Below are 27,684 nucleotides of genomic sequence, written 5' to 3'. Positions count from 1 at the left end.
TGCAAGAGAGGCACTGTGCTAGGGTCTCAGGATCAAAAAAGAGACATCAAGAATAGGGAGTATGCAGACTGCCCATCCCAGCACTAGTCCTAGACCTAACCATTTCCTCTGTCTCACCTTGGGGGCGGAGGCTGTGGGAAGGGACTGGGTCCCTTCAGTGATATCTTCAGGCATGAAGGCTACAGCTCCCTCAAGCAGATTAGTGATGGTCAAGTCTACACAGCCAGTTCTGGCTGGGGAAAAGGGAAGAGAGAAGAACGGAGTCTGTTTCCCTGCTCACCTTCTCCCCTCACCACCCACTTTTCCTCTCTGTGCCTGTCTCCTGTGTGAGGCTACCCTTTCCCATACCCAGGTCTCTCTGGATGACGCCCAGTGGCACATGGGGTAAAACCTCCTTGACTCTCTGAGCCAGAGCTGCCAGCTGCACATCAGGAGAAGGGCCAGGGGAGGGAGGGAAAGAAGACTGGGCTGCAAAAAAGAAATCCGAAACATGGTGAGTGGAGAACTGGGAGGAAGGAGAAGCTGACTAGCACAGGAATAGGAAGGGAATCACAACAGGCTGAGAAAACCCAAACAACTTTGTGTACAGAGACCACATACCTGACTGAGGGCGCAATCTGGGGTGTCTTTGTCGTTTCATGTGCTCTGCTTTGTCTGCTGGAGTGAGTCGTGTCCCTGTCTGGCCTAATTCTTTGGCCACCAGCTAGGGAGAATTAGAAGGTTGGAACTGTCAAGGTCTCAAGACTTCCTCCTCCTACCCTTAAGGAAAAAACCCACCTCACCCTGCCTGTGTACCCTACCACCTGTTGTACACGGAGAGCAAACTCCTCATTCCCCTCTCCAAGCTGGCGATGAACAGGCGGGAGCCACCTGAAAAAAAAGAAATTCCAGGACCATGTTGAGTGTGCCTGGGTTAGAGGCTTTCACCCTCTCCCCCACTTTGATACTTATTCATGGAACAGTTGTGATCACAGTGGAGAGATAGTAAACACTTTGTATTGCTTCTGTGATAGAACCGTGATACTAAAAGATCTACAAATGAACAGGGAAGAGGCAACTTCCCTGACCCTGAGGTGAGTTCCTCCCAGGCACCAAAAAGTAAAGGCAGTTAATACCTTACTTGATACACCGTGAAAGGGACGAAGAGTGACCACAGCAGTTCTGAGACCCAGGAGGCATCAGACACCGTCTAGAGGGAGGGCATGAAGTGAGGTCTAAGCCTAGGCCAGCAGTGAGAAACTTACCCTCCAAGCCCCAGAGATTCCCTGTTCAACACACACTCACCACAGAGACTAGGGGTCTCTGGACTCGCAGGGTAAGAGGTTGTACCACATCCTGAATAGAAAATGGCCAGGAACTGGAAGACGGAAGAGACAGTAGGATGGGATTCTAGCCAGCCTGTCAGCACCTGACTCAGAACAGAAAACTGTTAAACTGCACGAGTAGGTAAATAAAGAATAAAGAGATATAAGGGGAAAGAACTAAGAGCAAACAGAAAAGATATCAACTAGGACGGAGAAGGTAGGGCTGAAAATTGTGAAAAATCAAGGGCCCCCAAGCCTGACCACCTACCCAGCTGGAGACCGATACCTGTGCTCACCCACCTGAAGCGCAGGAGCCCCTCCCGGCCATTGGTGGCCTCTTCCTCAGGGAATAGCAGCAGAGGGGTGGGGGGAAGCCTCGTGGAAGCACAGAATCTCTTGAGTGACTCCACCAACTCCCCCCGCCCATCCATCTCCATGAAGCCCCGAGACCAGCACACAAAACTTGGGGGACTATTGAGTAGAGGCTGGGAATAGAGAAGAGAGAAAGCAAGAAAAGAATATTGGGAAGTGAGAAAAACTGACATCTAGGGTACAGAAGCGGGATTGGGGGTAAGCCTCAGTATTTCCCAGTGGTCCCCAAGGGAAACCCGGGCGGGCTAAGGCGAGCCTCCAGCTGGGCCCCAGGGAACCGCCCCGTAGAGCTCTCGGCTTTGCCCCCCACTCACGGTGCTACAGCTGGTGAGCAAGTTGACTATGTTATGGTCGAAAGGTGTCACGTGGTTGGAAATGAGGACCCTGACGCGGTGATCCCGGAGTCCGGAGTTCTCCTGCCGGGCCACGAGCCCCAGCACCGCACACATGGTCCGCACCACGAACCTGGGGACGCGGGCAGTGGTGACTCCACGGCCTCCGGCCGGGCCCAGCCCAGCCCTCCCCGGGACCCCCAGGCCGTTACCTGCGAAGGACACTGTCCGGTAGAGCGCAGCTGACCAGGAAGACGTGGATCCCAAGAAAGAGGCGCAGGACAAGGAGGCAGAACCCGACGGGAGCATAGAGCAGCAGCGCGAGGAGCAGGAAGCCGTCACCCGGGAGCCTGGGGGCGAAAGGCGGGGTGATCGGGCGCCGGAGGCCGAGTGCACGCGGGAGCCGGCCTCTTCCCGCCAGGGCTCTTACCGGTGAGAGTCGAAGAGCCGCTCCGGCCCCAGCGCCGGGGAAGGATCCATCGCGGGGGCTTTAGAGCTCTCCGGCCGCCGCCGCCATCTTCGCGCCCGGCCGCAGGGGCTCCTGGGAAGGCGGAGTCTTCGGGCATCCGCCCAGGGTGCGGGCACCCGAAATCTTGAGGCGCCCCGGAAGGGCTAGCGGTCCCAGCATGCCTCGCGGCCCTTGGGCCACCTAGGAACTCGCGTCCCGCGGGGACCACAATTCCCGGCATTCCTGGGGCGGGGGCGGAGTCGGCCTCCCGGAATCCTGGGTCCCGGCGTGCACTTCTGGAGGACTTCAGGTCCCGGCGTGCCCCGCGTCCCTCCGTCCGCCACCTCGCGTCCAGGGCGCCGCCTCTGTGTAGGGCGGGCGAGGAGGCAGTCGAGGCGGAGCTGATGGCTGCACTGAGGGCGGGGCGGGGTGCAGCCTGGAACCTCCGGGGATGGCGGGCTTTGGGGGGGGTTCACTCGGGGAAGGGACCCCTGCTGACCCCTGACCTCCGGGCCTTGCTGACGTCAGGAATTCCTGACCCCCGGGCCCGAGTGACTTATGGGACCCCCAGCCTCCGGGCCCGGTGGTCTGTGGGGGTCCCTGAACCACGGACGTGTCTGACGTCGAGGACTTCGGATTCCCGAGCATGGCTGGCTGTAGGGACCCCAGATCCCAGGACCCAGGAGGGCTCAGGGACCCCTGGAACCCGTCCGCGTATATGGCTGGCGGTGGCGCTGGGCGCTGGGGGGGCAGTGCTGTTGTTACTGTGGGGCGGGGGTCGGGGTCCCCCAGCGGTCCTCGCCTCGGTCCTTGGCTCGCCGCCCAGCTCTCCCCGGAGCCAGTACAACTTCATCGCAGACGTGGTGGAGAAGACAGCACCTGCCGTGGTTTATATCGAGATCTTGGGCCGGTAACGGTGGGGAAGGCAGGAGGCACCAAGCCGCGGGCTAGAGGGCGGAGGAGCCGGGGTGTGAGCCTCCCTGCATCCTTGCTTCTCACCCCCACCCCTCCAGGCACCCTTTCTCCGGCCGCGAAGTCCCTATCTCGAATGGCTCAGGATTCGTGGTGGCTGCCGACGGGCTCATCGTAACCAACGCTCATGTGGTGGCAGATCGGCGCCGGGTCCGTGTGAGGCTGCTCAGCGGCGACACATATGAGGCCGTGGTCACAGCTGTGGATCCTGTGGCAGACATTGCGACGCTAAGGATTCAGACTAAGGTGGGGGCTGAGCAGGCTGGGTCTGGTTGGGGCTGTGAATTTGCTCACATCTTCAGATGACAGGTCTCTTATACCCATTCTCTCTCAGGAGCCTCTCCCCACACTACCCCTGGGACGCTCAGCTGATGTCCGGCAAGGGGAGTTTGTTGTTGCCATGGGAAGTCCCTTTGCACTGCAGAACACGATCACTTCTGGCATTGTCAGCTCTGCTCAGCGTCCAGCCAGAGACCTGGGCCTCCCCCAAACCAATGTGGAATACATCCAGACTGATGCAGCTATTGATGTGCGTTCTGATATAAGAGAAATGACAAACTAGGTTGGGGGTTGGGGGAAAGGCTGTGTGGTACAGGCACCAACTGTTGATAGATGGCGGATGAGCCTGTATACAGAGGTTGGGCTGCAAATATGTGGCCACTTAGGTTGGGCTGGGAAAGGAGAGAATTTGGAAAAAGTGCCTACATCCTGGTCATGCCTCCAGGCATAGAGTTCCTGGATCTCTTCCATATTTTCTCCTTGTCCTGCAGTTTGGAAACTCTGGAGGTCCTCTGGTTAACCTGGTGAGTGGGACATCCTTCTTTCCAAGAATCCCTGCCCCAGGTCAGTGTGAGAATGGGTGTGCTTCCTCTAATTCAACGATGTTTGGTCAAGTTTCTAAGCAGCCTCCTGTTGGCTATCTCCCAAAATCCAACCAGGTCTCCCCAGCCTGCTCCCTCATTCTCCCTGCTACTCTTGTTCAGGTATCCCCTCCTCCTACTATGTTTCTGGGCTAGGGATTAGTGGGCTCTGTTCCTGCAGGATGGGGAGGTGATTGGAGTGAATACCATGAAGGTCACAGCTGGAATCTCCTTTGCCATCCCTTCTGATCGCCTTCGAGAGTTTCTGCATCGTGGGGAAAAGAAGAGTGAGCCTGGCTTAGGGGGGAAGAAATTACTTTGAGTGGTGGGAAGGGCATTCATTGTGCTTTACTGGAGAGGGGTTGTCTACTGGGAGGAAAGGGAGGGGAAGGAAGGATGTAACTGGGTGGGGCTCATTTGTCCCTCTATCACAGATTCCTGGTTTGGAATCAGTGGGTCCCAGCGCCGCTACATTGGAGTGATGATGCTGACCCTGACTCCCAGGTACGAGCTTTGGGGGTAGTGACCTGTAGGACCACCAGTATATTCAGTGGTGGGCAAGTGGCACTTCTGTTGGGCTTTGTTCTCAGTTTTATCTTTATCTAAGATAAGTTGCCCCACACTAGGAGCTATCAGAAGAGCTATTCTCATGATCTTGACTTTCTCACTCCAATCCCTCTTGTACACCTGCTACCAGATTGATTTCATCCTGTTACTGCTTTGGTTTAAAAACTTCAATCCATTAGCCCGGTGCTTAGAGGCCATTTTCCATTTGTCTCCAATTTAACCTTTTAGATCTGGCTTCTTACAAGAATATATTCTGTTCCAGCTGACCTGGATTTCCTACTCCTATGGTTTTATTTATATTGCTCTTCTTTTATATAGTTAAATACCAGAACCATTTTATGCTCAGCTTATGTTCTACTCTCTCAAAGTTTCTCTTAGAATTCTAGAATGACATTAGTGCTATTGATTTAATATGATGTATCACTTGGAATGAGTTACCTTTTATACACATGTCCCACTTCCTAACTTTGAAAAGGCAGAAAGTGAATTGCCTTTGTATCCGGAGTATCTAGTGCATGCCCTTGTCCATGCAGTTGTCGGTGTGTTGATGAGAGATTTGAGGTGAACCCAAGATGGGGAGAGTGCCTTGGTGCTGTTAACAGAGTGATCTGTGTCCTTTTAGCATCCTTGCTGAACTACAGCTTCGAGAACCAAGCTTTCCTGATGTTCAGCATGGTGTACTCATCCATAAGGTCATCCTGGACTCCCCTGCACATCGGTGAGGAAGAGACTGCATTGTGAGGTGGGGATGGGTGACGTATGCATGTGCCCTTGAACCGGGCTGTCTATCCCCTCCTTTCTCTTTCTGTCTGTCTTTCACCATAGGGCTGGTCTACGGCCAGGTGATGTGATCTTGGCTATTGGGGAGCAGCTGGTACAAAACGCTGAAGATATTTACGAAGCTGTTCGGACCCAATCGCAGCTGGCAGTGCGCATCCGGCGAGGACCAGAAACATTGACCTTATATGTGACCCCTGAAGTCACAGAATGAGTGGGTCAGCAGGAGTATGAGGCTCTTGCTCTGATTTCCACCTTGCTTTCCTGGCCTAGGCTCTGAGGGTACCTGGACAGAGGATTAAATGAACCAGTGGGGGGCAGGTCCCTCCAACCACCAGCACCAATCCCTGGGCTCTGAGGAATCATAAAAATGCTTTTTATATAAAATAAAATTATACCTAGCATCATGTTATAATCAAAAATAAGGGGGGAGGGGGTACCAATCTTTTCCCCCACAAAAAGGCTAGAGGTAAAGCTGTATCCCCCCTGAACTGAGGGGAGATACTGGAGCTGACCATTCTGACCTCCCTATTCAAGAAAACCAGCTGCTGCTGTCTGTCCTTGGCAGTTCATTGGGTGCTGCTCTTTGCAGTGTGCTTGGCTCGGTGCTGGGCCCGGGAGCAAAAATTCCCCATGCTTGGCAGCTGGCCTGAGAAGGAGGGCGATAACCTCGGCCTGACAGTTCCACATCCATAGTGTGCACTGGATGAGTAGCCAGCCCACCGATGTCAGGGGTCCCTTGGTAAGCTCCTGAGGTAATGGCAGCCTCAGACCCCTGCCCTCAGGGGCCAGTGGTGGTTTGCAGAAGAGGGTGGCAGTGCCTCAGATGATCTGGTTGCTGGTCTGGCCAGGGTAGCGCTCAAACTTCCTGTTGGCCTCTTCACTGAAGGCGTCACCTGCGAGGTGAATAGGCGGGTTAGGTGGGGGAGCAGACCCATTGTGGGGAAGGGTGGTGAGAAGCTGAGGGGCTGGGAGATGCAGAGGCAGGTGGGAGGACACAGAACCAATGTAGGAGGAAGAGAGTGAGTGAATGAAGGCCTTTTCCTCCCACCCTGGTCTCTCTGGGTTGCCCTCGCCCACACACCGATGTGGCAGTTGTGCACCCAGATGCGGTGCCCGTCATATTTGCAGTTACACTTCATTGCGTTGTTGGTGAAGTCACTTTCTGCTACTTCAAAATTGGGGTTGATGACCACCTGTGAGTGGGAGAAAGGCAATGTGACCAGTTGTACTCCTCAGATCCAGAGGTGCCCTTAACAAACCTTCCTCCCATTTGCCAGCTGGATGTCAGTCTCCCAGCACCTGCAGAATGTAGTTTCCTGGCTTCACATCTGTGATGTCAATCCACTGGCAGTCGATGTCATGGCGGTAGAGGTCCCAGCAACCCACGGTAATGCCTTGCTCTCCAAAGTTGGCACACTCATACCTCTTGGAGACATCTGAGAGGGAATGGCACATGTCAGTGTGAGGCAAGGCTGGTGGGACGGAGATACCGGAGTCCTTTTGAAGCCCAACTCACCCTCCTGACATTCAGTGTCTTCCAGACAGAAACTAGCTTTGTGGCCTTCAGCCACCTTGGTGCCATTGGGAGTCAAGATATCATAGTGAGTGAAGATGTCCATACTGTGGTAATGCCTGTGGGGACAAGGGAACCCCTGTTTCCTTCCCTACCCCCAGCAGGCTTTGCCCCATCTCCAGCGATCTTGCCCTTCTACTTGACCCTCTCACCCGTGACACTCATGCCACACCCAGGAGTGGCGCCCAGCCTTGGGCCTGAAGTCAGCTCGTCCCAGGTTGTGGATCTGAGAGGAGAATCGGAGGAGACGCCTGTGGCCATAAGGCCAGTTGGCTGAGCGGGCCGAGCGGGCCAGACAGTTTTCTTCTGCGGCACAGTACAGCATGTGCAGGGGCCGGTCCTCGATGTAGGCAGTCTCCTGTACCAAGGCCGAGTGCAGCAGTAGGTCTGACGCAGCTGCCCCAAGGAAGGAAGCAGAGTGTGGAAAGTCACTGCTGAGGGGTGGGGCTGGATGGGGGTGCTCCTCCTCCCCCTGCAGAGGGGGAGAAGCTGGTTGTCACAGGAAAGGAGTACCCCTCCAGCTTACAGCTCTCTTTTTCCCTCCAAGGCGGTGGTCCAGAGCCTCCCTTCCCTGGCTTCACTCACTCTCAGAACAGATGACTCCAGCAGTGAAGCGGGTTCCTGTTCTCTTGCAGGCAACATGGGTGCCATGATGAGCACATTGGTCCAGGGACAGCTCAGACCCTGTGCAGCGCACTCCACTCATCACCACTTCTGTGGTATTCCCTGAGTCCCAGTACCAGGTCTCCTGGGAACATATGTTGATGTTTCTGTGAGGCCCCACCACTAGCCTTTTGGGCCAATGGACTCATTTCCACAGTCCTCTGCCCCAAACACAGGTATTGGAGGCAATGGCCTTGGTTCCCCTCTCACTCACCTGTAGGCCATGGTTGGCATAGCCCAGTCCAAGTTGCCTGCAGACCACCATAGCCTCCAGTGTCCCCCAGTCATCCCCACAAATGAGGCCCCAACGAAGAGGCCCGAGTCCCCCTATTTGCACCTCCACTCGCCCCTCGTGTGGGCTGCGGCCCCCACTGAGTCGGATCTGTAGTGACACAGAAGGGAAGTCCTGGGTAGGCTTTTGGGAAGGAGCAGTGGGAGTCTGTAGCAGGCTTGTGGCTGAACGATGATTCAGAGGCTGACAAGTAGGTACATCAGGTGGGAACTGCAGGATGGCAGGGGCCTGGGACAGTAGATCTGGGAAGCTGTCAGACTGCAGATCATGGCCAGGACTGGAGAGGATGTAAGATCCCTGAACTAGGGCAGCCCCAGTGGCTCAGCGGTTTAGCGCCGCCTGCAGCCCGGGGTGTGATCCTGGAGACCCTGGATCGATTCCCACATCAGGCTCCCTGCGTGAAGCCTGCTTCTCCCTCTGCCTGTGTCTCTGCCTCTCTCTCTCTCCTCTCTGTGTATACTCATGAATAAATAAATAAAATCTTAAAAAAAAAAAAAAGATCCCTGAACTAAACCGGAAAGGTAACTGACCTTGGTCTCTACCCCAGTGTAGGGCAGGTTGCATCGGACTCCAGCATCCTGGCTATGGGAGCAGTCCTCGGCTGTGATGTTCTTGTGGGGGCACTTCCAGAGGGAGGGTTCCTGTCCAGAGCATTGAACTTCACTTAAGTGGATGGCACCCATGCCTAGGGTCAGAGGCCAAAGATCAGGAGGTTATAACTGGACCTTTATTGTCTGCCTTGGGATCTCCTTCCCCAGGAATGTACCCCCCCAGGAGAGTGTATAGCTTCTTCCCTCTTCCTCCCATCTTCATCCCCCTCACCCTGCCCCATGCGGGCACCACTCAGAGCCTCTCGAGCACTCCCGAAGCCCAGCTCCCGACACACCACGCTGGCTGCCTGCAGGTCCCACTTGCGGTCACAGACTGTGCCCCACGTGCTGGCCTTCAGGACTTCCACCCGGCCCTCTCCAGGGTGGGCCCCACCCTTTAGACGCACTCGGGTCTATAGAGGAGAGAGATGTGCCCAAAAGCAGTGAATGGAGATGTCAACACAGAAAGGGCTAAGCAGACCTAGGGGACAAAGGAGGGAGGGGGTGGTCTCAGGTCTGTGGCCCACCCCCTGGAGAGAGGTTCCTCTGCCCTCATAGGTCAGGGCTGTGCTTAGTCAGGGAGTGACTAGGCTATGGGGTTCTCCACCTGGGGGTGGGGAAGGTTATGGTCGCTGTCTCACACACCTCCCCCTGAGGCTTTGACTGTTGTTGCTTCTTCTGGTCACTGGACACTGCGTAGAGAGGGCCTGGCACACAGCTCACCACCGCAGGGGCCCCCCCAGGGCACCTGGTGGTGTCATTGGCACGATAGAACTCCAGGGAGCAGAGGGAGAGGTGGGCCTCGGTGCCCACACACGCCACCCCATGCAGACCAAAGGAGTGTTGCTGCCTCTGGGCCAGCAGCCTGGGGGGACAGGAGTGGGGTGCAGTAGGGTAAAACAATGCTCCTACCTCTCTGCCCACAACCCTCCTCCCTTCCATGCCTCTGCCATCCCCCAACCTTTTGTGACCATTTCATCCCTTCTTCCCCTCTGCTGCATTTCCCTCCATAAAGACGAAGGGAATGGCAAGTTTCCAGACTGAAAAAGCCCAGATTATCCAAACAGGATGGTTCTTGGGGACCTGCAGCTGAAGACCCCTCTGGCTTTAGGACAGCTAGCCTTGACTTGCCTGACAGAAAGCTTGCTCCAAATGGATTCAGGCTGCTGGCCCTAATGGAGGCTGAGGTTGGGGCTGCTGTGCAAAGACAGCAGGAAGCCAGGACTGCCCGGCTGGAAGAGACAGGCAGGAGGGAGCGGCTGCCACCAGTGGAAAGACTGGAGAGCCAGCGTGAGCACGGCCTTCTACTGTGCTGTCGCTGAGATAACTGAATGGGTCAAGATGCAGAGGAGTGAGTAAGTCTGGGGTCTAAATGGCTTCTCAGAGGCTGGAGGGTTTTCCAGGCCAGAATATGATGGGTGGTTATGTGAAGAATATACCAGAAGGTTGGACACAGGAAAGGACTGGGGCTGGCACATGTGGGAACGAAGATGTATAAATGCGAGACAGACAAAAGTTAGAGACCACATGACCAGAGAAGGAGAATGAATAGGCACAGTAGAATGGTAGAGAGCTCTCCAGACTCAAGCTGAGCTTTAATAAGTAGTCTGTACTTCTGTGACTGAAACATAACAGAAAGAATGTTTTGTAGCCATCTGAACATGAAAATGGGACTAGAGATGGTAACACTAGGAGACACTTGGGAGAGATGCCTTGTGAAAACGAGGGGACTTGTTTATCGATGCTAGTGGGATAAGGGAGGACAGTGAGGCACATGATGACAGCAGTGTCCAGAGAGGAGGGCTGGTGTTGGTGGAGTGGGCCTATGAGGTTGGCGTGGCAAAGAATTATTGTAGTAATGTGCCCATCACTTAATGTCAGAGGAAAGAAGGGATCTGACGATTTGAAGTCATTGGCTAGAAGACACAGAGAGGAGGAAAAGTTTATAAACACAACAGACAGAGGAAGCCTGGAGACTTTACAGAATACCTTTGGAGGCTCAGGATGAGTGGATTCTGAAGCTCAAACAGATCAGGTACTCTCCCAAAGTCCTGTTTGGCTAAAAATAAAAGTCAAAGAGGCCATCACAAGAAAAAGATAGCGCTCTTCTAAACTTCCGCCTCCCCTTTCCCCACAAGGAACACAGTAAAAACAGCAGTGTGCACTTGAATTTGGGGTTCAGGGAAGGCCAGAACATGGCCATGTTGGGCACAGATGACCGTTAGCTAGAAGGCAGTACAAGAACACCCCCAGATTCCAAGCTTCTTTGAAGCCACCAGAAGGAGGAGCTGGGTAAGGGACCACTGGGTGATCTTAGAATGTGCAGAAGATGGGGGGGTGGGTGGGGAGGGATGGAAGAAAGGGATGAATTCTTTGTGGCTTCGGTTACTGCTGAAGAAGTTATCAGGGAGACTTCTCATGTGCAAATGGTCTTTGGAAGCCTAGTGAGAGATAATCACTGGGGTTGGAAGCTTTATATATACTCTCTTGAATTCCGAAAGAACCCACGAGAAAATTATGGAACTGGGAGCCTAATTGTGTCAACTGGGCCAGTTACGTAGGGACTATAATCTGAGCCAATCCCTGGCAAAAGTTCCAGAGGGGACCCCAGGTCTTACCTCTAAGCTGGTAGCACCTATTTTTTAAAAACTAATCAAATAAAGGTAAGCTGGGAACATTGATCCCTTAGGCAAACTTAACTTCTTGAGGGAGGGGCAAGTGTGGCATCAGAAGGACAAAAGTACCAGAGTATCTGCTAGAATTCACCAGGGGAAGATTAATAAACACATGGATGAACTTCTATCAAGATTTGCAAAAATCCTGTGATGAGCATAATTCCTCAGAAACCAATGTAAGGGCCAGCATCACTTTATGCTTCAGTGAATCATCTGGAAGGTGGTTTGTAAGAGCTACATCTTGGTGGGGGCCTCCTTGACCCCTCCCTGAGCACAGCCTACTGCCCTGACTCGTCATCACTGTGCTCTTCCTCTCCTCACACCCAGCCTGAGCTTCATTTACCTCTTGATTGATCCCCTGCCCACTCGGGGTTTGGGTTTGACTTTAAGCTTGGTGATTGGTCTGAAAAAAGGAGAAAGAAGTTAGTGGAGGTAGTGGTTAGGTACATGGCCCAGGAAAGGTAGAGGGTTTTGTTTTGTTTTTCCTATTTCCGGGAAGGACCCCTTATGCAGAGTGTGGGAAGGAGTAAAGAGAAGAGGGCCAGATATTCCATGTACACTGACTACTGCACACCACTGAACTCCATTTTAGGAACCCATGTTGCTCTCTGGGTTCAACCAGTGATGAGAAATCTAGTCAGTCCAGGGGTGGGGCAGGGTGGGGGAGTGGTGAGGGGAGAGGGGATAAGAGGTAAAGGGAGGAGAAAGAATGGGAATGTGGGTGAATTAGGGAAGGTGGGTAGGAAGCATGCAGGTGGCTAAGGCTGGAGTCCAAGCTATTTGGGGGAAGTAGAAGCATGAGGAGGCTTCTCCTCAGCCATTCCTACATTATTTCCTCCCTGTGCAACCTAAGATCAAAGCTTGCATGTCCCCATGCCTGCCTCCCCTCCCGGAATGGCCATTTTGCAGTTGCATCCCTAATTCATCAGTTTGGGTTCTGGGATGGACATGGATAGGTTGCCTTCCATCCATCCACCTCCTGGGGCCACAGAGGCAGGCAGGAGGTCCCGGGGCTCTTGCCCCATTACCTTCCAAGGGGCTTGGGGCGTCGGGCCGAGGCTTTGGCTGCTCTCTTCCTCAACTTTCTGCGAGGATAAGACAACAGCAGAGTCAAGATCAGCCTAGAACCAAGGGAAAGGCTAGGCAGCTGGGGATAAGGGTAAATTTCTTTTCCAACAGCAAAGTTGGAAAATCATCAGGATGTTATAACATGAGACACTTTCAAGGTTCTACCCTTCACAGCTGTTTGGCCTCCCATGCACATGACCAGGCTGATGAACAGCAGTGAAGCACATGGACTCAGGCTGATAGAGTCCCTATACCCGCTCCCACAGAAATTAGGCTGGGACAGATGGGTAATGAGGATGAGGGTCAATATCAGGGTTGATCTAAACCTCAGGGGAGGGCCACGGGGAGGGTATAAGTAGGAGGGTGTTAGGATTGTTAGGATTGGCAGACTGACAGGGCAAGGAGAGAGAACTGGCCAGATTATAGGGAGGCTGTCTTTTATTCTTAGATACTCTCTGACTTCCGGCATTTCCAGGTCTGAGGCCTGTGGAGCAGGACAAGGACCAAGGCTGGATGTCCAAGGACATTAACTTGGTTTGACAGGGGAGCGTGAGGCCAGGCGGGTTAGGATGACAGCATCCTTCCTACTTTGATTAAATCCCATATGCTTTAGTCATTCACAAAGCGAGCTCAGCTCCCAGACAACTAAGTACTAAAACTTTCTTTTTAATTGGCCTAAATATTTAATCTATTTTATTCTTCAAGAGGTTGCCTTAGGTCAAGTGTCTGGAAACCAGGTCTGTTTCTCCTCTCATTCTCCCTTTGATTTCAAGGACTTTAATTTTGCCCCCTCTCTGTCCTGTCCCACTATGTACAGATGAACGCAGGTCTTTCCTGTCCTTCCAAGTTTATGGGACTCCCTGTTATCATCTTAAACGTGCTCTTACTCTGCTGTTTTCTCTTGCGGAGTCCTATCTGGACACAGTATACTGTGGACACATGTACTAGGATGTTAATATATAGATTTGAAACAGGGCTTTGAGTTGCTTGGTATTTCCTGCCCTGGCTTCTTCCTGAGGATGTATTTAGTTGGTCTTTTTTGCCTAAATATCCAGTATGTCCAACATTCCTAGGAAAGAGTGTATACCAACTCTCAGGTTCTTTTCCTGAGATAGGACTAAGAATTTAGAACCTTTCATCATACAAGAATAATGTGAAACTTTTTCTCCAAATGTCTTTTTCATGGACCTGTCTAAAATGAAATAGATTTTGTGTTTTCTTTTGAGATTATCTTGGCCCTCCAACTAGTACTCAGAAAAAATGTATTATCTAGGAATTTAGAAATTTCTTTTTTCCAAAGATTTTGTTTATTCATGAGAGACACACAGAGAGAGGCAGAGATATAGGCAGAGGGAAAAGCAGGCTCCCTGCGGGGAGCCCAGTGTGGGACTCGGACTGGATCCTAGGACCCCAGGATCGCAACCTGAGCCAAAGGCAGATGCTCAACCACTGAGCCACCCAGGTGTCCCTAAATTTAGAAATTTCTAGATGATTTAGAAGTACTTCTCTTAGATATTTATAAGGTTTTAATATTAAATATCATACAGCATACATAGTTATGTATATTATAAAGTGTGATATAGATTATATTAAGGATCTGGTACTCATTTAGGACCAGTATTGATACCTTGCTTTACACTGCTGATACTTTACTTACATTCCTTCACTCACAAATGTGCCTGTTTCCCCCTGTCATTTGTTTCTTCAACCATCAAACAGAGAAACCTCCCCATATCTGCATGTCCTCTTTTCATTCCAGCCATCTCTATTCTCTAAGGCCACTGCCCCCAATGTTTCTGAATTCCATCCCTTAGGATCTTTTTTCCTCCTCAGTTGAGAAGTCGCATACAATTTCTCCTCAACCAAATCATGTTAAATATGTTCAGATCTCTCCCTTCCCCACACACTTTCCACCCCATAAACCCCCACTTCATAGAAAACACTGTCAAGACTTGTAAACACTCCTCTTCTACATCCTCTCCTCTCTTCCCATTCATTCCTTAGCCTGCTCTTTTCTGGTTTTCCCCATCACTCTGTGATAATAAATCTAATGGACAATTTCAGCCTTCATCTCATTTACCTTTTGGTAGCATCTGACCTTGCTGTTCTCTTCTGCTCTCCTTGCATGGGGGCCCTAACACTACTAGTCTGGTTTGATTCCTAATTCTGGTTGCTCTCTCTTGGTCTTCACAGGCTCCTCCTCTGGCTCGTCACTTACATTTTTGGAGCCCAGTCTGAGGCATTCTACTCATTCCATATCCTCTCTTTATATCTTCTCTTTTATATCTAACCTTGTACATTCCATTGCCTTCTTGATGTTTCTACTTAGATGTCTCAAAGTTTTCTAAAATGTAATGTAGGTCCAAGAAAGTCAACCCGTAACTCAGTAAAACCCACTCCAGAACCCTAGGAGTCCACCTTGATACTTCTCGGCTCTCAGGGTCGGTCCGTAGCCAAGTCATGTCAATGGTACTTCCTAACCACCTGTCTAGTCCATTCACTCTTGTTCTTCTCCCAAACCATTCACTGAAATGCTGTCAGAGTGATCTTTTGGAGCCAGAAATCTCATCATGGCCTCTCACAGCCCTCCTCTCAAAAAACACTTCAGTTGTTTCCCAGTGCTTTTATTATAAAGACCCAAATCCTTAATGTAGTCTGTGAGGTCTTCCGTGATCTCTAATCACCTCTTTGTTCTCAGCACTTTGCACAGTGCTTTGCAAATAGCAGTTTAATAAATAGCTTTCAGCACTTAAGCTCTTAGAACCTCAATTTCTTTGCCTGCAGAAGGACAGTAAATGATTCAATTATCTTTACATTCTTTTCCTCTTCTAAACTGCTATCACTTTCACATGTTCTAGGGCAGAACTATAAAACCAAGTTGAAAAATGATAAATGCGTGATTTTCCGATTTTCTCATTCCCTAAATCTTACTAGCTGCCTTTAAAAGCTAGCAGATGTATATTCTTTCTCTAAGGAAGGTGTTCTTCATAATGGCCTTGCTTACCCTTTATGATGGCATTATCTGTGAGAACGCTCCCTCTGTCTGATGTGACCTGTGAAAGGAAATCTAGATCATATCCCCAACACAGATTGTCCCAGGACTCCTGTAACCCCTTTCCTCCCTACGAATGGTCTCTCTTCTTCATACATCTCCAGTCTTCATATCCCAGACTCAGTAGCAGATTCCAATATCTACACAAATACTCCTGATCTTTCAAAATTATTTCAGACCATACATACCTAGGGAAAATTGCTGGGTCTCAAACTTGTCAAGGACAGCTCACTTGGAAGGCTAGTTCATGTGAACTTAACGCCCAGAGATACCTGATGGCACACACCATCTTCCTCTCCAGCAGCTTCAGGGTCATTTCCTGAAAGTCTTCTCTTATTTTCCTTTACCAGTCATCCTACAGCTCTCATTCCCCTGCCTCTTGGTTGTCACCCTCTGAATCAACCTTACTTTTATAACAAAATTCTAACTAGCCTTACTGCATCTAGAACCTCCTCCCTCCAGTTCACTACTATTAGGTAAACTTTAACAACACTGACCTTATTTTATCAGTGGCCCATACAATTACTTTTATTTTTAATTTTGCCATAAGATAAAGATCAAACTCTCTAATCTGGCACAAAAAGCATTCTGTTTTCTGGCTTTTATGTATTCAGATCTTCCTTCCATTATTTTTCAGCAAAACCTTCTACTCTAGTCAACTGTCTTTTGAGAAATATCCTAGTTACTGTTGTCTCTGTCCAGGTCAGCAATGACTCCCATTTTGTTAAAACTAGCATTCGTTTCTCAGTCCTTGTGCTTTTACACCCACCAGCAGCACTGAGTCAGGTGATCACTTGCTCCCTCCCTCTCCTCCCTGAAGCCCTTAACTTGGCTTGCAGGCCACCACACTCAGCTGGTTTTCTTTCTGCCCCACTTCACTATTTGTACCTTCACTTTATCTTCCTGACCTCGTAACATTTAAGCTCTCTGTTCAGTCCTTGGACCTCTTTTTTTCCTGTCTATGCTGATTCCCTTGGTGACGTTGTCCAGTTTCAGGACTTTTAATTCATCTGAACTCTAGAGTCACATACCCAGCTACCTACTCAGCTTCACCATTTCAATGTCTTAGAGAATCTCACATTAACAGGTCCAAAACCAAAATTTAATATACAATGCCTCTCCCCCGAGTCCCCACACAGAATGAGCTCCCCACTATCTTCCTTATCAGATAAGGCCAACACCATGCTTAGCTCAGGCTCAAAACATTGGAATGAACCTTAATTCCTCTCCTCTAACACATTAAATCCACCTGCAAATCCTGTTGCTCTACCTTCAACCATACGCAGAATTTGATCCCTTTTCACCACTCTCATTGGTCACCCTCACCTCTCACTTTCTTTACTTGGCTTTCAGGAGACATAACCTCCTAACTAATTTCTCTGCATCCCTTACAGTCTATTCTTAAAGCAGCCAAAATAATACTTTAAAAATGGAAGTCAGATGTCATATCTCTGTTCAAAACCTTATCTCACACAGAGAACAAGCCAGTCTCCCAAATGGTCCTATGCGGTTGGGCTCCCCATTCTTTCCAAACTCCTCCTATATCACCTTTCTGTTGTTCTCTCTCTCTCTCTCTTGTTCGCTCAGCTGTAGCCCCAGTGGCCTCCGACCCTCCCCCACTCCATAGGATCTTTTCATTTATGATTCCTCTTCCTGTAAATGCTTGTCTAAATTTCTACACAGTTTGTGCCCTCACCTCCTTTAAATCTTATCTGAAATGATGCTTTTTCATAGAGGCCTTCTCTGACTGCTCTATTTAAAACTGCAATCCCACTTCGACTTCCTAACTTCTTCTCTGCTTTATTTGTATTGATTACACTCTTTGTCATCCCTGCATTTTAAAATTTACTATTTTCCAATTCTTCCCTAGTCCATGAAATCAGGGATTTTTGTCTGTTTTGTCTACTGTTGAATCCTTAGTGTTAACAAAAGTCCCTGGCACACCCTAGACACTCAATAAATAAATGCTGAATGAATGGATCTCTTCACCTTTGTTCATGCTATCCTCTTCACTTAAAACCCCTGTGTTTTAAATTGTGCTGGTCTTTCAGAACCTGATGTTTGCGCTGGGGAAGGTAAAGAATAGCACAGAGAAAGAAATACAGCTCCAAGACAGATAATAGTAAAGGAGCACAGCACACAGCTGTTTTAAAACAGTTTGAGCCTCTAGACCAGATAAAGTATACTCCTTTGGGCTGAAAGAACTTTCAGATGTGTCTGAGAGCCAAGGCAAGGAAAATTTGAGCAAGTATGGAGAAGACTAGAGGTTGGTAATGTATTGACTTTCAAAAAGAAAAAGGATTCTTTAAAGAATAACATTCTAGAATAAGTTATTAAATGGAAAGTTTGTGAACAGTAAGGAAAGTATATGGAGTTCCTTAGAGATCTGGAAGGATTTCAGTAAAAAATTAGCTCAAACCACCATGATTTCTTTTTTTGATAAGATTCCTAATTGGAAGGTTGGAGAATGGCCATGAATATAATATATCTGGGCTTTAAGGGAGACTAACAAAATCTTCCATGATTTTACTATAGATAAAATAGTGAAATGTTGGCTACATCATTGTAGTGTTCAGTTTGTTCCCAGTTAGTGGAAAAAACATTTCACAACTAATGAGTGAAGACATGATGAGTAAGGAAGAGTTAGACTTTGGTTTTGAACATGTCAACAATTTTAACAGTCACTATGATGAAGCTGGAAGGCATAGCTGTCATGTATATATCCTCCAGAAGAAGCTGGGAGCGATGACAAATGGGAAATAATGTTAGGATTCAAGATAATCCCATGGGTGCATTGTGGCTTTTAATGGTTTTTAGATGATGTATCAAACTAATTTAATAGGGTAAAGTCAACATAGATTTAGGTTCAAATGGGCTTTTTCTGTTAGTATCAAGGAGAAGGGGAGATCTGAATTGGTTTTAGAGGATTACCAGTTCAGTAAGAAAAGTGAGATGTTTCCTCAACAGAAAGTCAATACAAGGTCTCGGCATGTTCCACCTAAAGCTGAGCATTTCTACTGTACCCTGCCCTGATCAGACCATATCTGAAGTTGTGTGCCCAATGGAAGGTCACCTAGATGTCAAGAGAGGTCTCTGTGCAAAACTCAACTAAGGAAGAGCTGGAAAAAACAAAAAAAAACAAAACAAACAAAAAAAACAAACGCATTTTAGCCTGCAAAATAGATTTCAGAGAGACTGTAAAGATTTCTATACTCCTCCAAAGGACCACATTAGATGCTCCAGGGTGGCGAGGCCCTGTAAGCACAGGGCCGTTCACCGGTGTGCTCCGTGACTGGTCACTCGGGAAGCCGCGCGCACACCGTGTGCCCCCCAGGAGGGCTGGGCGCGCCTGGGCCAAAGGATATTCTGGAAAACTTGCCCAGGGCAAGGGCTCCCGAGCCCACCGACGCGCTCGACGGCGGCCTGGACCGGTCCAGGGCAGGGCCTCGGGGAGTCGCCCCTGGCTAGGACACGCGCGCCAGGCACCGCCTCCGCAGGGCGCGGCCGCGCGCTCCCCGAGTTCGGACGGCGGGCCCCGGGGGCCGCGCCCGCGCCGCAACCCTAACCGCCCGCGGGGCGCCGGCCGCTGGGCGTGGCCTCGCCGGCCTGGGCGCGCGCCCCGGGGCGCGGAGACTCTGCCTGCCGACCGCTGGCGTCACTGGCACCGACCCGCGTCCGGCGCCGCTCGCCCCGCCCAGGCTGCGGCCGGGACAGAGCAGGAAGCCTTGCGGGCCCCAGTTGAGGCTCGCCCTGGGGAGCCCTCCGTGGTCCCGCTAGATTTCTCAACTTTCCGGATTCGAAGGGGCCTCCGTATTCCCCACAATTGCAGAGCCCCGGACCCCCCCGGAGGTCGAGGCGCCACCCCGCAAGGCCAGTCCACTCCACGCAGCGCCCACGTCCCTTCACCTGTAGAAGGCCGTGTTGACCCTCTTCTCGCCGGGGAAGCCCAGCATCCCGCAGACCACGTGGCTGTTCTGGGCGCTCCAGCCGTTGTCACACACTTGCGACCAGCCGTCGGGAAGCCTTACTTCCACCAGTCCCTCGGTCACGGGCAGCGGCCGCCTGCCCCGCCCCACGGCGGGTCGGAGTCGCACCTCTTCCACCTGCAGGTGCTGTTCTACCTGGGATGCGGCCACAAGCGGAGGAAGGAGTGTCAGGGCGCCCTTTTCCTGTCCTCCCGCCCCCACGGAGCCCAGCTAGTGTGCTTGCTGTAGAGCCCGCGGCGAGGAGGGGCTGCCGCGGGGCGGAGAGGCGTGCCTGCTCCTGCGGGGAGCTGAGCCTTCACCACCGGCAGGGGAAGGGCGGCTAGCGCTCGGACAGGCGGTGCAGGGTGCTGAGGAAGCTGGGGAAGGCGCACCCGGGGCCCACCCGAGCCTGCGGGAGCAGTTCACAGAGGAGGAGGCTTGGGAGCAGTGGGAGAGATTGGGAAGGGAGATGTTCCAGGGGAGCAGGGACATCTGAAGCAAGGGATGCCCTGGACACCCGGGATGAAGCTGGGGAGACTCATGCCAGCTTCAGTAACTTGAATGCTCATGCTAAGACAAACGTGGGCTCTAATATGTCCAGGAGCTCTATGGTTTGCCCCCACCCCCAAAGCCTCCCATCACCCCAATTTAGCCTTCAGGGCATATGCCATGCCCTACCTTCCAGTATCCCCTCAAACCACATATAATCATCCTACAGCCCTCTCTCGCCATCCTGGGTGTGTGTGTGTGTGTGTGTGTGTGTGTGAACGGCAGACCTCAATGACGTTAGAATCTGAGAAGCCAGGGAGGCGCTGGTCCTTGCAGATGACTCCTGCGTCCTCATCGTGGGTACAGTCGCTGTTCCCCCAGCCCCGGGAGGCACATTCACTCACACTCTGCTCCGTCCCACTGCAGCTCAGGTTGTCCAGCCAGATGCGGCCTGTAGAGGGAGAGATGGGGGTGGGTGGGTGGAGAGGCTTGAGGAGGCAGGACAACGGAGGTGGGGGGCGAGTGATGGGGCTGCTGGGAGAGTGAGCCTAGACACCTCACACCTGGCCACGACGATTCCATTTTTCTGGTAGGATAATGGCTGTGAAAGAGAGGGAACACCCTGGGAGGAAATGGAGCACAGGATTGATGGCGGGTCAGTGGTGATCTGGAGGATCCTCAACAAGTGGGGAGAGTGAATAAAAAATCAAGAGTCAACACTGAATTTCTCATCAGTCCTGATCTGGTCATTGATAGCTACAATTAATCAAGTACCTGCTGTGTGTTAGGCAATGTGTATGTGTGTGTGTGTATATATATATATGAATATACATATATTCATATATATATGATTATTCTTAGAGCTGCCACTATTTTACATAAAGAAATTGGCATTCAGAGAAGTTAAGAAACTTGCCTAAGACCACACAGCCAATACATGGGGCTTAGGGGTTTCAGCCACTTGTGAGACTTCAAAATCTAAGATCTTTTCACCTCAGCCCCCATTTCTCCCATGGGCCCGGCCTGTCTGCACTACCACATTGCCCCTTGGTTTTTCTCTCTGCCTGGACCATACTGAGATGAGTATCACTGACTTCTCAGAGTTGGATGGACCCAGTTCCATCCAATGGCCCTGGGATTCCATCCAATGTAACTCATCTGTCCCAGTCACTTATAGGGACCCATCATGTATGTCCTGACAGGACTTACCCAGCTTCTGCTGGGATGCCTACTCCCTGCCCCACCAAGCCACTGGAACCATCACAAAGTCCATCATCACAAAGTCCTTGTGACTATGACTATCCCCCACCAGGTCTGATTCTGTCCTTTCATGCTATCCAGAAAAATCCCTCAGTCAAATGACTGTCCTCATGTTTGAAGACAACCTTCAGGTAAATGCTATCCCACGCCTTTTTCTTTCATACCAAATGTCCCTGGTTTCTTCAGCTATTCCCTCTTGAAACTTGGCTTCCAGCCTGTCACATCTGGGCAGCTCTCCTCTGAAAGTATTTCCGTTTTCTACTGTCTCTCTTTAAATGTGGCACCTACAAGTGACATTCTATTCCAGAAGTGGTCCAGCCAGTGAGAAGGGGGGAATGACGGCAGACTGCACCAGCTTCTGTCCATCGGCCCTACTGTGGGCCCATATAATGTAGGCACCTTCAGGTCTCAGAATTCCTCCTAAGCCTCTACTACCCACATTCATTCTCATCTTTAGAGTTTATACTTGTTCTTAGTTCCAGCTTGTTTGTTTCAGGTCTTGCCTATAATCGGATTTTGTCAGCTGTGGTGTCCATGATCCCTTCTGTTTTGGGACATCTAGACCTCATTTATCTGCTCCCAGCTTTACATCAAGCCAACTGTGCTTGTACAGGGCTCCCCTGCATCAGGGCTGTCCTTGCATGTGTCTTTGTGGCTACGTGCCTCGATTTCTCCCATGGGCCCGCCCTGTCTGTGCTGCCACAGACATAACATTTGCAAAAGAAAGGAACTTAGAGGTCATCTAGTCATTTTGCATATAGGGCATCTGAAGTTCAGAGAAGGCACCGAAGTCTAAGGTCATGCAGGTCTGAGAAGGGATGGTGTTTGTTGGTCTGTCAACCATGGGTTTACTTGACACTGGCTGTTTTGGGTGCCCTGGGTCCCTGCGCCTGTACCATCCTGGTGTACCTCCCTGCATTAAGGCCATACCTAAGCGATGCATGGAACGTTGCTCACCTGTTCCAGGGCCATACTTGGCACTGTGGGTCCAGCCTGTGGCCTCTGTGAAGCCCAGCTCCCGGCAGAGGACGTGGGCAGCCTGAAGCGTGAAGTCATCATCACAGATGGTGCCCCACTCGCCAGCTCGCTGGATCTCCACGCGGCCCTCAAAGGGCTTCCTGGGGAAGCCGGCCAGCCGGAACCGCAGCCCCTGGCTCCCAGCCATCTTCTCGGGGGCAGTGGTTGGGGATGGAGATCCCAGGCAGGAGCTGCACAGCAGGCACAGTAGCAGCCCCCATGGGCTCCACTGCCGGATACTGACAGGTCGCATGGCAGGGAAGGCCTGGGTGCCCCAGAGAGAGAGTGTGTAAGAGAAACCGAGATCAAGCCAGGCGTGGGTCCCACAGAGAGATCAAGAGGGGAAGAGGGACGCCAAAGGACAGAGACAGAGACAGTGTGAGAGAAAGACAGGGACCCAGGAACTAAGTGAGAAAGAAATACAAACTACATAAGAGCAGAAACACAGAGTCCGAGAGCTCAGACTGGAAAGCAGGGCAGGGAGGAGAGAGGCACAGACACAGAGACAGAGCAGCTCTCCCTCACCAGCAGTTGTTCGGTCTTACAAGGCCCTTCCCCATCACCTCCATTTACCCCACCCACTAGTCTAAGGGACCCAGAAATCAAGACAGTGATTAGAGACCAAGAGGCAGAGAATGGTTGAGAGAAAGAGATAAAGACTGGGCAAGAGGGAGACCCAGACAGGATGTGAGAGGAAAGGAAACTACTGTGGGAACGAAAGAGGACTGAACAGAGAGAGATGGCAGAGAGCGACAGTGTGGAAGATGGACAGAAGGTGACCGTGAGATGGCCAGCGGCACACAGCAATGGTCAGACTCGGGCAACAGGTGAGGAGAGGGACTGGCTGGAGCCAAGGAGGGGTTGTGGGAGGGACCCAGACGACCCCATTCAGCCAGTCAGACAGAGGGCAGATAGCTACTGGTTGTGGAGAGAAGCAGGCGAGGGGGCTTAGGAGACCCTCAGATCTTCGGTTCCCTGATGGGAAGTCAAGCTCAGAGTCCTGTGTGGGTAGATTCCACCGCAGAGGGCAGAGACCAGGATGCGTGGAGAACCCCCTGCACACCCTACCAGCACATAGGCTCTCACATACCCTGCAGGGTCAAGGGGCCCAGGAGGGCCAGGCCTCAGGCTGGGAGGGAGAGCGGGGTGGGGTTGTCCAGACCTCCTGCCAACAGTGCTGTCTCAGGGCAACCGGAGGCCAGGGTGCCAATGAGCTCCTCAGCCAAGGCCTTCCCTCTGTCTGGGGCTGAGAACAGCCCCTCTCCAGCAAGGGGCCCCTGGAACATGCTTTCCCCAACTCAAACAAACAACACAACAGGACAGCTTTGTTCTGGGGACATTCTGGCTTGGGGGCCCAGGGGTAGGTCCTCACAGAGGAGCCTCTAGCCTTAGGGCCCTGGCAGCAGCCCTATTTGGAACACCCTGCAGCCCCCCACCCGCCAAATATCTGCCTCCTCTCTCCACTCTACTGTGTCTCACGCTAACAATGCTAAAAGCCCTCTGTTGGTTGGTTTCCCTTCGACCCCATCCTGCATCACCCCTTTTCCGTGGTCCCTTCACCATCCTCGCCATCCGAAACTCCCCTTTCTGCCGCAGCAGCGTGACTCGCCCTACCTTTGGCTGAGCGGGGCCCTAGGTGCTGGGAGAAGAGTCCAGGTCCTGGAGATCAGTCCTAGGACTTCCCAAAAAAAGTGCTCGGCCAGGGGAGACTGGACCCCCCCTTCCTCCCCCCTCTCCTTTTGTCCCTCCCACGTCTCCTTGAGCCCTCCCACATTCCGCCTTCCTCCTCGATTCCTCCCCGGCCAGTTCCCTCCTCTTCTCCTTTTGGTCCTCCCCTCCCCCGTGGAGCTGGCCGCGGCCGCCCCACCTCCCCCCGCCCCCGCCCCCGCCCCTCCTCCCGGCCTGCTCAATGAAGCTTTCTTTTCCCGCGGGCTGGAGGCCGCGCGGCTGCGGTCACGGAGCTGGACACGCAAGAGGCCACGGGGCCGCGGACCGGCCCGGGCGGCGGCCCCTGGGGCGGCGGGAGGCCGCGGCTCAGCTCGGGGCTCCGGGAAGCCTTCCAGTCCCCAGTCCCCAGCCCTTCCCCCACGTCCCGGGCTCCGCGGAGTGTAAACAGCCGGACTCCAGCCGGGCTGGGGGCGGATCCGGTCAGGCGAACTGAGGCGAAGAAGGCCCGCCTCAGCCCTTCGGTGCCCCAGGGTGCCCACTGGCATTTTCGGGGTGACGTCACGGCCTTCACTCTGATGTCACGTTGAGCATATGACATCCTACCCGGCCCGTAAGCCCGGGCGCCAGAGCCCCCTGGCCGAAGCCTCGAGGCTTCCCTTGGCGGAGCACTTGTGCGGGCCTCGGGCCGTGGGCCGGGGTCTGAAGGTGGCGCGCGGCCCACCCCGTCTACGGACCCCCGCGCCTTCCCTCAGGCTGCTCTGCTCGCTCCCGCTCCGCGGCCCGCGGAGGCCGGGGGAGGGGCGGAACGCCCCGGGAGGCCCGGCCCCGCCCCGCCCCGCCTCTAGCCCGCGGGGCCAGGAAGCGCGGAAGGAACCGCCGGGGGCCATGGACGGGGCCGTGATGGAAGGGCCGCTGTTTTTGCAAAGTCAGCGTTTCGGTACCAAGGTAGCCCGGGGCAGGGGTCGCCGCGCGCCTGCAGACCTAGGAGGGGGCTGTGGAGCCCGCGGGGGCGGCAGCGGGTTGGAGCGCGGGGCGGGAGCTGTAGACCCCGTGACGTTCCCGCGGAGTTGATTTCCCACCCGGGAGAAGCGTCCGCTGGCCTCGGGGTACCCCCCCACCCCCCGGTTCTGGGCGGACGGAGCGGCTTCCTTCTCGGGAAACTGCGCCCCGGTGGGGAAGCTGCAGACCTGCAGTCGGCCTGCGCGGGTCTCCTGTCCCGTCGGGGCCGGGCCGCCGGTGCTCGCCCGCTCCCTCGCCAGCGTCTCTCGCTCTCTCTTCCCAGAGGTGGAGGAAGACCTGGGCTGTGCTCTATCCTGCCAGTCCCCACGGCGTGGCGCGCCTCGAGTTTTTTGACCACAAGGGGTCGAACAATGGAGGGGGCCGAGGGGGCTCGCGCCGCCTGGACTGCAAGGTGATCCGCCTGGCGGAGTGTGTGAGCGTGGTCCCTGTGGCCGTGGACAGCCCCCCCGAGCCTGGCGCCGCGGCTTTCCGCCTGGACACCGCGCAGCGCTCCCACCTGCTGGCGGCCGACGCGCCGTCCAGCGCCGCCTGGGTGCAGACCCTGTGCCGAAACGCCTTTCCGGTGAGGGGGCTGGGGCGAAACGCCGTGGACCCAAGAGGCGACGGGGGTGGGGGCGGTTACAGGAGCCGAGGGCCGCGGCTGGCTCGGACCCCGGGAACAGCGGTGAGGGAATTGCAGGGATCTCGATACTCCCTCTCTTTACCCCAGAAAGGCAGCTGGGCTCTGGCGCCTGCGGAAAACCCACCCAAGCTTTCTGCCCTGGAGATGCTGGAGAACTCGCTGTATAGTCCCACCTGGGAAGGTAGATGCCTGAGAAGCCTGCGGAGGGATGGGGTGGAAAGGACGGGTGCCTTGAGAAGAGAGTGGTTAAAGGGTCAGGGACCCATGGGGAATAGGAAGCCCCTGAAGCTGGTTTCCAAGTGAGTGCTTGGACAACCCGTCCCCACCTCCCCAGCCCTCTCACCCAGCAGTCTGTTGGGTGCCCATCTAATTGTGTATTCTTTACAGGATCCCAGTTCTGGGTAACAGTGCAGAGGACAGAAGCCGCTGAGCGCTGTGGCCTGCATGGCTCCTATGTGCTGAGAGTGGAGGCTGAGAAGCTGACTCTCCTGACCGTCGGGGCGCAGACTCAGATACTGGAGCCACTCCTTTTCTGGCCTTACACTCTGTTGCGCCGCTATGGCCGGGACAAGGTGCAGGGGGCTGTCGGGGAGAATGGGCATCCCAGGTCGGGATAACTGTGGGATGGGTGGGTGGGGTGGGGCAGGACAAGAAGATGGCGAGTTCTGTCCTCCCGGTAACCCTTCCTTGCCTAGCCTGTGACCTCTGCCTGTGCGCCCCCCCCCCCCCCCCCCCCCCGCAAATAGTTTTTTCTTTGTAGATCCTCTGTAACTAGGACAAGCCCTGTGACTCATCTCCTCTCCTGGCTCCTGGTAATGTGTTTTCCTCCACACCTTCTTCAGGTCATGTTCTCTTTTGAGGCTGGTCGCCGCTGCCCTTCAGGCCCTGGAACCTTTACCTTCCAGACAGCACAGGGGAATGACATCTTTCAGGCAGTTGAGACTGCTATTCATCGGCAGAAGGTCCAGGGAAAGGAAGGTCAAGGGCAGGAGAGTCTGAAAGCCGACTCCCACGAAGGAGAAGTGGCAGAGGGGACGCTGGCATCCCCGCCTGGCCCTCAGGAGCTCCTGGGCAGCCCTCCTGCCCTGTATGCTGAACCCTTAGACTCTCTGCGCATTCCTCCAGGCCCTTCCCAGGATTCCCTGTACTCAGACCCCTTGGACAGTACTGCTGCTCAGGCAGGGGAGGGAGTACAGTTGAAGAAACCTCTTTATTGGGACTTGTACCAGCACGTGCAGCAGCAGTTGCTGAAGGCCAAGCTGACGGACCCCAAAGAGGACCCCATCTATGATGAACCTGAGGGCTTGGCCCCAGCTGCTCTCCGGGGCCTTTATGATCTGCCTCAGGAGCCCAAGGATGCATGGTGGTGCCAGGCTCGGGTGAAGGAGGAGGGTTATGAGCTCCCCTACAACCCTGCCACTGATGACTACGAGGTGCCACCTCCTCGGAGCACAAAGCCTCTCCCAGGTCCTAAGCCCCGGGGCTTAGCCCTCTCTGAACCTGGAGCTGCAATGGGCAATGGCAGCAAGGGCCACAGCGCAGACACTGCCTTGTACAGCCAGGTCCAGAAGAGCAGTGCCTCAGGAAGCTGGGACTGTGAGCTGTCTAGAGCAGGGGCTAACAGGACTGGAGTCCAGGCAGAAGGCTCCACGTGAGAGGTAGGGTGAGGCGGGGGTTGCTGATAGGACCCCCACAGGGAGGTGGTACTGGGGATCAAAGAAACGTATTAGAGCCTGCAGGAACCAGAGGGCTGGAGGGTCCCCTGTAAGCCAGCCCAGGGGACCAGAGGGATCAGGGGAGTCAGGGGAAGGATGATCAATCTCAAGAAGTCCTGGAAGTGGGACAGATGGCAGAGGTGAAGGATGGGGCCTGAGAGAGACCAGCACCCCCAAGTCATCCTCCCCAAAGGAATGGACAGCTGCTGGACCAGGTCTATGACAATGGGGGCTTTGTCTGGGTTGGTACAGTTTGAGGGGGCTGAATGGAGGCTACAGGGTGATGCTGGACTGTGCCTGGATCGTCACCCCTGTTTTGTTCTTTGCCAGAGACAGATTTTAAGAAGTTTATTCTCATTAAAGTCAGCTTGGGTTTAAAA

At 53.2% G+C, this 27,684-nt stretch overlaps 4 protein-coding genes across 15 annotated transcripts in view; 2 read left to right on the top strand and 2 right to left on the bottom strand.

Moving 5' to 3' along the window:
- AUP1 (AUP1 lipid droplet regulating VLDL assembly factor) overlaps window positions 1-2,712 on the bottom strand; it is a 3,550-nt gene extending 838 nt beyond the window's left edge. Inside the window, 11 exon segments of the mRNA XM_025453703.3 lie at window positions 118-233; window positions 349-468; window positions 601-703; window positions 804-870; window positions 1,116-1,189; window positions 1,285-1,357; window positions 1,605-1,789; window positions 1,991-2,141; window positions 2,221-2,358; window positions 2,439-2,533; window positions 2,536-2,712. Coding sequence (XP_025309488.2) covers window positions 118-233; window positions 349-468; window positions 601-703; window positions 804-870; window positions 1,116-1,189; window positions 1,285-1,357; window positions 1,605-1,789; window positions 1,991-2,141; window positions 2,221-2,358; window positions 2,439-2,533; window positions 2,536-2,697 — 1,284 coding nt within the window. The 5' untranslated portion in view covers window positions 2,698-2,712.
- Window positions 2,701-6,036, top strand: HTRA2 (HtrA serine peptidase 2). The gene is made up of 8 exons (XM_025453702.3): window positions 2,701-3,366; window positions 3,470-3,674; window positions 3,763-3,957; window positions 4,199-4,231; window positions 4,470-4,575; window positions 4,723-4,792; window positions 5,478-5,573; window positions 5,681-6,036. Exons 1-8 carry the CDS (start codon window positions 2,861-2,863, stop codon window positions 5,844-5,846), a joined length of 1,377 nt encoding a protein of 458 aa, XP_025309487.1. The 5' UTR covers window positions 2,701-2,860; the 3' UTR covers window positions 5,847-6,036.
- Window positions 5,244-25,267, bottom strand: LOXL3 (lysyl oxidase like 3). Of its 10 annotated transcripts, none has more exons than XM_035701077.2 (16): window positions 25,135-25,267; window positions 22,220-22,544; window positions 20,290-20,453; window positions 19,455-19,669; window positions 12,457-12,549; window positions 11,772-11,831; window positions 9,399-9,618; window positions 8,986-9,166; window positions 8,694-8,848; window positions 8,086-8,253; window positions 7,794-7,956; window positions 7,361-7,604; window positions 7,152-7,267; window positions 6,935-7,071; window positions 6,717-6,828; window positions 5,986-6,528 (listed from the first exon to the last, which is right to left on the bottom strand). In XM_035701077.2, exons 2-16 carry the CDS (start codon window positions 22,530-22,532, stop codon window positions 6,455-6,457), a joined length of 2,415 nt encoding a protein of 804 aa, XP_035556970.1. In that variant the 5' UTR covers window positions 22,533-22,544; window positions 25,135-25,267; the 3' UTR covers window positions 5,986-6,454. The 10 variants fall into 10 exon arrangements, with proteins under 10 accessions (XP_035556975.1, XP_025309470.1, XP_048951345.1 ...); XM_049095385.1 differs by having other exon boundaries at window positions 12,457-12,513; XM_035701076.1 differs by lacking the exon at window positions 25,135-25,267 and adding an exon at window positions 23,894-24,050.
- On the top strand, window positions 22,570-27,684 carry DOK1 (docking protein 1). 3 transcript variants are annotated; one of them, XM_025453693.3, is made up of 5 exons: window positions 22,570-23,106; window positions 25,230-25,529; window positions 25,677-25,770; window positions 25,977-26,161; window positions 26,432-27,684. In XM_025453693.3, the coding sequence occupies exons 1-5, from the start codon at window positions 23,086-23,088 to the stop codon at window positions 27,242-27,244; spliced, it is 1,413 nt and encodes a 470-aa protein (XP_025309478.1). In that variant the 5' UTR covers window positions 22,570-23,085; the 3' UTR covers window positions 27,245-27,684. The 3 variants fall into 3 exon arrangements, with proteins under 3 accessions (XP_025309478.1, XP_025309477.1, XP_025309479.1); XM_025453692.3 differs by lacking the exon at window positions 22,570-23,106 and adding an exon at window positions 24,736-24,892; XM_025453694.3 differs by lacking the exon at window positions 22,570-23,106 and having other exon boundaries at window positions 25,398-25,529; window positions 25,681-25,770.

Source organism: Canis lupus, chromosome 17 (genome assembly GCF_003254725.2).
Source record: "Canis lupus dingo isolate Sandy chromosome 17, ASM325472v2, whole genome shotgun sequence".
Lineage (NCBI taxonomy): Eukaryota > Metazoa > Chordata > Mammalia > Carnivora > Canidae > Canis > Canis lupus.
The sequence above is the reverse complement of the archived record's forward strand: the minus strand, read 5'-3'. Positions and strand labels throughout refer to the sequence as shown.

Bases quoted from the DNA above. Each gene is read 5' to 3' on its own strand.
- DOK1 (XM_025453692.3), top strand. From the start codon at position 24,833: ATGGACGGGGCCGTGATGGAAGGGCCGCTGTTTTTGCAAAGTCAGCGT. The intron at 25,530-25,676 runs GTGAGGGGGCTG...TCTTTACCCCAG, and splicing joins TGTGCCGAAACGCCTTTCCG to AAAGGCAGCTGGGCTCTGGC. The intron at 26,162-26,431 runs GTGCAGGGGGCT...CACCTTCTTCAG, and splicing joins GCCGCTATGGCCGGGACAAG to GTCATGTTCTCTTTTGAGGC.
- LOXL3 (XM_035701077.2), bottom strand. From the start codon at position 22,532: ATGCGACCTGTCAGTATCCGGCAGTGGAGCCCATGGGGGCTGCTACTG. The intron at 19,670-20,289 runs GTCTGCCGTTCA...GCCGCATCCCAG, and splicing joins CAGATTCTAACGTCATTGAG to GTAGAACAGCACCTGCAGGT. The intron at 9,167-9,398 runs GTGTGTGAGACA...TCTCCTCTATAG, and splicing joins AGTCAAAGCCTCAGGGGGAG to ACCCGAGTGCGTCTAAAGGG.
- HTRA2 (XM_025453702.3), top strand. From the start codon at position 2,861: ATGGCTGCACTGAGGGCGGGGCGGGGTGCAGCCTGGAACCTCCGGGGA. The intron at 3,958-4,198 runs GTGCGTTCTGAT...CTTGTCCTGCAG, and splicing joins AGACTGATGCAGCTATTGAT to TTTGGAAACTCTGGAGGTCC. The intron at 4,793-5,477 runs GTACGAGCTTTG...GTGTCCTTTTAG, and splicing joins ATGCTGACCCTGACTCCCAG to CATCCTTGCTGAACTACAGC.